This window comes from Callorhinus ursinus, unplaced genomic scaffold (assembly GCF_003265705.2).
Source record: "Callorhinus ursinus isolate GAN/ISIS: 27379988/994484 unplaced genomic scaffold, GSC_fseal_2.0 scaffold2107, whole genome shotgun sequence".
NCBI classification, from domain to species: Eukaryota; Metazoa; Chordata; class Mammalia; order Carnivora; family Otariidae; genus Callorhinus; species Callorhinus ursinus.
Genome location: NW_027399161.1, coordinates 1,558 through 8,605, shown reverse-complemented (window position 1 = coordinate 8,605; position 7,048 = coordinate 1,558). Strand labels below are relative to the sequence as shown.

General features: G+C 41.4%; 1 protein-coding gene and 1 pseudogene across 1 annotated transcript; both read right to left on the bottom strand.

Annotated features, from left to right (window-relative positions):
• Positions 1-2,320: 2,320 nt before the first annotated feature.
• Positions 2,321-4,386, bottom strand: LOC112819080 (transmembrane protein 216-like; annotated as a pseudogene).
• A 481-nt stretch (positions 4,387-4,867) lies between these two features.
• On the bottom strand, positions 4,868-5,850 carry LOC112819081 (vomeronasal type-1 receptor 4-like). The gene has a single exon (XM_025866113.1). The coding sequence runs from the start codon at positions 5,807-5,809 to the stop codon at positions 4,868-4,870; it is 942 nt and encodes a 313-aa protein (XP_025721898.1). The 5' UTR covers positions 5,810-5,850.
• Positions 5,851-7,048: the final 1,198 nt, after the last annotated feature.

Genomic DNA, 7,048 nt, shown 5'->3' with positions numbered 1-7,048 from the left:
ACAACAGGCAGCAAGAGCTCCTTGTTCACAGCTCTTCCCTTCAGCTCCACATATACTACCCCATATTCTGAACGAATTGAAATTTGTCCGCTTATCAGAAAAAAAACAATTCACTATCCACATACACAACAGTTCAATTCTGGAAGGACTGACGATCTAAATTTTAAAGTGAGGTAACGTTTTTAAAAATAAAACAAAGGACAAGAATATCACTGTAGCCTCAGAATAGGAAAGTATTTCTTGAACGGAATAATAAACATACTGTATAAAGGAGGGAATGGTTATATTACTATTAAGCCTGTCTCCTCAGCAGAGCAGGCACAAGACAGACACAGAGAGAGGATGAGAGAAAGACACCAACAAAAGAAACATGTCCAGCACACGTAAAGAACTACTACAAATCAATAAAGACAATGCAATAGTAAACATGGACAAATTAAACTAATAAATATTTCAAAATAGGTTGCCCAATGTCCAAAAAATATCTGAAAGGATGTTCAGCTTCCATAGTAATCCAGGAAATGAAAATAAAATCACTTCTTGGTACCATCACACACCAACCATAAGTCAAAAATAAAAATAAAATCAAACCTGTTGGCAAAGATGTGGAAAATCGGAAAATCTCCCACATGGCTGGTGGGTATGAAACTTCCTACAAACATTTTTCAAACCCTTTTGACATCATCTTCTTAAGCGGCAAAGGTGTAAACCTGTCACCCACCAATTCCACTGTTACTTATATAGCCAACAGAAATTTCTATGTGTGCCAATAAAACGTGGTCTAAATTTACATACCAGCATTAGTCCTATTACTCACAAACTGAAAATCTCCCATATGTTAATTAACAGAATGATTAATTGTTGTATATTCATACAATAGAATCCTATATACCACTGTCAATGAATGATCAATAACCGCATGCAGCAATAAATTCACAAACACCATAGAAAATGACAAAAGCCAAATGGAAAAGAGTTCATGCTCCATTACTTCCCTTATCAAATGCAAAACAGGCCAAAGTGACCTATGATGGGGCGCCTGGGTGGCTCAGTTGCTTAAGCGACTGCCTTCGGCTCAGGTCATGATCCTGGAGTTCCAGGATCGAGTCCCGCATCGGGCTCCCTGCTCGGCAGGGAGTCGGCTTCTCCCTCTGATCCTCCCCCCTCTCATGTGCTCTCTCTCTCTCAAATAAATAAAATCTTTAAAAAAAAATACAAAATAAATAAATAAATAAAGTGACCTATGATGTTCTATACCAGAGCAGTCATGACCATGAGGAACAGTGACTCCAAAGGAGTACAAAGAACTTCTGGGGGTTTGACTATATTCTATTTAATGAACTAGGTCCTGAGTACAGAAAGGTGATAACTTTCTGAACTTTTGTCGAGCTATACACTTATGACCTGTGCAGGTGCCTTCAAATTTTTTTAATTTATCACCCCAATAAAGAAGATGGGATGTAAGAAATAGATTAGTGTTGTCCTTATACTGTAAAGGTGGGGTTTCATATGAGTCTATAATGAAATGACACTGTGAATAGCTTTTAAAAGTATGCATAAAATTCTAGGCAAGACTAAGAAATGAGGACACAACTTTAAAAAAAGGGGTCAATTATTATGTAGAATTATACCATAAAAACTGTGTTTAAAAAGTCATAGAAAAGAAGTTAACACAGATAAACAGAAAATAACCCCCACTGATACTCAATTCAAAGGCTAATTATATTAACCTTAAATAGACTAATTACTACTTTTATTTGTTTGAGAGAAAATACACATTTATTATAAAATAATGTTTGTTTCAGGAAGAGAATAGAAAAATAACACCATAGGCTACTAAAAAGTTCTGGAGCTCAATCTCTGAGGAACAAGGTGAGAAGCTTTGGCTTCACCCTGGGAGCCGACCATCCTGAGGCTCTCTGCCCTCCTGTGACAGGGGTGGCACAGCACATATGGGGAGTATGTGGCTCTGGTCCTGCTGGAAGCCCAAGGAGACTACATGGTCCACACAAGATGCTCTGGCCAGGAGGATCAAAGAGAACGGGAGGGCAGCAGGAAACTGCTTCTGAGAAGGGCCAGGACGGGACAGCCTTGCCCCTCCCAACACTGGAGTGTAGAACAGTCTCTTAGACTCTCGCTCTTGCTTTAGAAGAGGACGCCCAGTGGTCTTGTGCTCAGTGTGTTACCCGGACGTCTGTGCTGAGGAAAGCTGTGACCTTGCCCAGGACAACCTGACCCACCAATTCTCACTGGTGTGGCCAAAGACCAGAAGTATCTGTGGTCTCAGCCCATGAGGGCTGCTGGCTGAAATCTTTGTACTTCAAATCCTCTCCATCCTGGAGAAAACAGCCACAGTGTGCACCTCAAGCAGCAGCAGCTCCGAACCACAGAGGAAGAGCAAGATGGTGTTCACGATGACTTCCCAGTAGAGCACGGAGGTCTGCAGTGGCAGGCAGTAGGAGGACAGCATGGCAGATGGGAAGGCCAAGTCCACGCTAATACCAAGTGGCATCTTTCGATGGCAGAGGTTTCCCTTTGTACCAAAAAAGAGGCGAAGCCCTTCAATTCCAAGGCTCGGGAGAGGCGTCACCACATCCACTCCTAGATCGGCTGTTGGAGATGGTAGCAGGAGAGCTTTGGACAGAAATATGAAGAGTTCTAGCAGGAAAAGGTAGCGTTATACCAGCCACTCAGAAAGAACAGGATTTCCAGGGGTGTGGAGGACAGCCCTTTGCCTCTGGACTATTACCTGGCAGTCCATCTTCACTCTAACGACCCCATTTAACATCAAACATGTTTTCCTCTGTTCACTGGGTGTTATTTCAAGAGATATGGCAAAATAAGAGAGTTAAAGTAGAAAAATGAAAAGTGCACTTCATGGAAATGCAACAGTCCAACAACGAGCATGGCAGTATACACATCAGATCACATACGCCTTGATTTGGTCATTATTATAACTGGTACTATTGAAAAGTTGCACTAAAGGACAAAGCTGCAATATATTGATTGGTGGATAACAAACATGATTAACTCTACATCTATATGTGTACATTGGCACAGAGATCATACACAGTAGATTTTTACATGCAAAGCTGAAGTTATGAGTGTGTCAATATCTATTTTTTCTTCTTGTGTTGTGATTTAATTTGAGGAAATTATTTAAGTGCTTCATGTGAGCTACAAATATGGGTTCTATTCTGTGGTACAAACTTCTATATATAATCTATAAGTATATCTATCTATCTGTATAGATATAGATATGTATATCTATAAACTATATAAAAATAGATACATAGATGTAGTTATAGATAGACATATATAGATATATAAACATATACATAAAAATCTAACTATAGATATAGATTCTATATCAATATAGATACAGATAAATATATAAACATATAAAAATCTCTCCTAGGGGTTCGTGGGTGGCACAGTCCATTGAGTGTCTGACTCTTGGTTTCAGCTCAAGTCTTGACCTGGCGGTTGTGGGTGGAGCCCTGCATCAGGCTCCATGCTCAGGGCAGAGTCCACCTCAGATTGCTTCTTCTTCCTTCCCCTCTCGCTCCTCTCTGCCCCTACACGGTGGCACATGTGTGCTCTCTCTCTCAAATAAATAAATAAAATCTTTTTAAAAAAAATCTCTCCTGAAATTGAGGAAAATCGAAAATCAAGGGGCCACATAAACTCCACATAAACAGAATGGACTTATGTCTCTGCCTTCCAAATGGCTCTCCCTTCGGGGCTGCAAATCAGTGGAAGTCTCTACCATAAACTAATCTCATCACTTCAGAGACATGAGTGTTCACCACCAAACCTCTTTCTTGCCAACAGGCCCAAATCACCTTCGCAAAGGAGAGAAAGATCTGCCTTCTACAGACGCCAATTCTATGGAATTCATGTCACGTTAAATTGTAACCATCACCTGATGCTGTTTAAGAATCTGCTACAATTATCATATGGTTTCTCCCATATGTCGAACATAAGGAATAGCATGGAGGACCATAGGGGAAGGAGGGGAAAACTGAATGGGAAGAAATCAGAGAGGGAGAAATATCATGACAGACTCTGGACTCCAGGAAAGAAACTGAGGGTTACAGAAGGGAGGGGGATGGGGGAAGGGGTAACTGGGTGATCGGTATTAAAGAGGGCACGAGTTCTGATGAGCACTGGGTGTTATACATGACTAATGCATCGTTGAACACTACGTCAAAAACTAACGATATACTATATGTTGGCTAGTGAACATAATAATAATAATAAAAAAGAATCAGCTAAAATGTAATTCTATGTTCTCCACTACCCATTCCAGTTTAATCTGTCCTTTTCTACCTGAAAATGTTTACGTATACTCATCTCCCAAGCTCCCATGACATCACAGTTCATGTGACTGACTACCTCCCCTGTAGTAGGAAAACTACAAAATAACTGACTCCCCAACTGATTCACTGACTGAATTTCCCCTCCAGCACAATTCTCTTCAGTTTCACTGATGACCTGACACATGCTGATCCATGTTCATGCTCCTTTACCTATAATTCCATGCCTACTTCACTTCTGGGAAATTTAGGGTGACAAATTTACCTGACACACTCAAAGACTTCTTTATAATATCCAGATTGCTTCAGGACCTGATGTTTATAATGGCATAATTTCTGCCCTCCTCCACCGACCAATAGCAAAACTTCAATCACACGAGTACTTACAAGATAATTACATAATATCACATTACAATTACTATTATGACTTATTGTTAACATTGAAGGAGTTGCTCAAGACATTCTGTTAGCCTCTCATCATTGTACTTGGGACCCTGAGAGGATGAGTGAATTACCAACATTAGGAATATTATGGAAATTCCTACAATTTACATGTTTCTCATAGGATGAGGGGATTTTATATTCCTTATCCAGGCAAAGCAGACCATGGATACCCTGGGGTCACGGCTCATGAGCAAAAAGGGGCTGATGGTTGGGAAACACAGAGAGAACACTAAATTGGTGCTCAAAATGTACCAGCTGAGATTATCAAGAAGACCCAAAACAATATGAAAGATAGAGGAGAGAGTGTTAAAATAGACAAAGGTGCTCACCAGAAGAAGGATGGTTTTGGTGGCTGTAGACTCAGGTGATGATGTGGAGGAGACGTTGGTCCTAAGAATGTGTTGGACCCTCTGCTTGTGCCTGTACAGGATGAAGACTATGGAGCTGCTGGCCCAGAGCATGAGCACCAAAAATACCATATCAGGGAATGACAACAATGCTACATATAATGGGTCTCTCGTTTTGTCTTGAAAAATAGTTGAACAGCGTCCGAAACTTTCTCTGTTTGTGATGTTTTTGTTGTTCAAAGTGCTAGTCAGAAACATAGGATAAATGATATTCACCAGTACCTGCAAGACCCAGCACAAGACAATTGAAGGGACAATGCACTTGAGAGCTTTCCCTTTAAGCGCTGCCCACCTGGAGTTCCTGGGGCTTATGGCGATGGCCTGGAAGACACTCAGGAGGCAGGTGGTGCCAGTGGACACTCCCCTGCCCACCCTACGAACATAGGGAAAAAATTTGCATCCAAAATCATTGAAGATGTGATACCACCCAAAAGATGACAGTGTATTGTATATTCCAACAGAGAACAGGACCAAAATGTTGGCTACAATCAGATTTTTGATAATCAAATCTGTGGACCTTGGCCTATACCCAGTGAAACGAAGAAGGAGATAATGGTAAAGAAGAGAGAAGTTCCCCAGGATTCCAACCACAGTCTGTATTGAGAAGGTCACTCTTACTGCCAGATCCCCGGTGGCCATGATGTCAGTTCTCACTGATATTTGTCTTCTGGGCTAGAGGATCCTGCATGAGAATATCAGGTGTGGGCCACACGGATCACATCAACTGAAATCCATATTCTCCACTTAGCAACACTTCCTACTTTGAAATAATACTTAAAGCTCTTCTGTCATTTAGGACCTTCCAAGAGTTATATATACAACCATTACCAAATGCTTACAATGTGTGAATCACTGGTATAATGGCCACTCATGGGGTAACTTCTTATTGCTCACAGATTCATGAGGCATTCCTCATTCACAAGGCATTCCTCACTGCATTCCATAACACAGGTACACAGAGGTGAGATGTTTTGTCTGAAGTCATTCACTAATTAGGGGCACAGTGGGGACTGGACCCTGCCTGGGCTGGTAAAAGAGTTAGTGCATGGAATCCATAATATATAAAAATACTAGTCAGCTGTGGTTCTTTAAATAAACCAGATGTCAATTTAGTTTTATGTTTCCCCCTTGTCATCTGAATTGAGATTGCTGGTTTATTTATTTATTTATTTTAAGATTTTATTTATTTATTTGAGAGAGAGAGAGTGAGAGAGAGCACGAGAGGGAAGAGGGTCAGCGGGAGAAGCAGACTCCCCGCCGAGCAGGGAGCCCGATGTGGGATTCGATCCCGGGACTCCAGGATCATGACCTGAGCCGAAGGCAGTCGCTTAACCAACTGAGCCACCCAGGCGCCCAAGATTGCTGGTTTATTTAAATTTTTGTTAATGATGAGTTTTCACTTATTTATGAAGCCTGTTTCTATAGCCAAATATGAACTTAAATAAAGCTTTAGAGATAGTAATAAACTGTAGGTGCACTGATTACAGTACTACAAAGCTGCAGGCACCTGCCCCAGGACAAGCTGGATTAAATGAATGCAAGAATGTGTCAATAGGGGCGCCTGGGTGGCTCAGTCGTTGGGCGTCTGCCTTCGGCTCAGGTCATGATCCCAGGGTGCTGGGATCAAGCCCCGCATCGGGCTCCTTGCTCCATGGGAAGCCTGCTTCTCCCTCTCCCACACCCCCTGCTTGTGTTCCCTCTCTCACTGTGTCTCTCTCTGTCAAATAAATAAATAAAATCTTTAAAAAAAAAATGTCTCAATAGTAGGATGGCAACAGAAAGAATCAATCAGAGAAAGACATGTATCATATGACCTCACTGATATGAGGAATTCTTAATCTCAGGAAACAAACTGAGGGTTGCTGGAGTGGTGGGGGG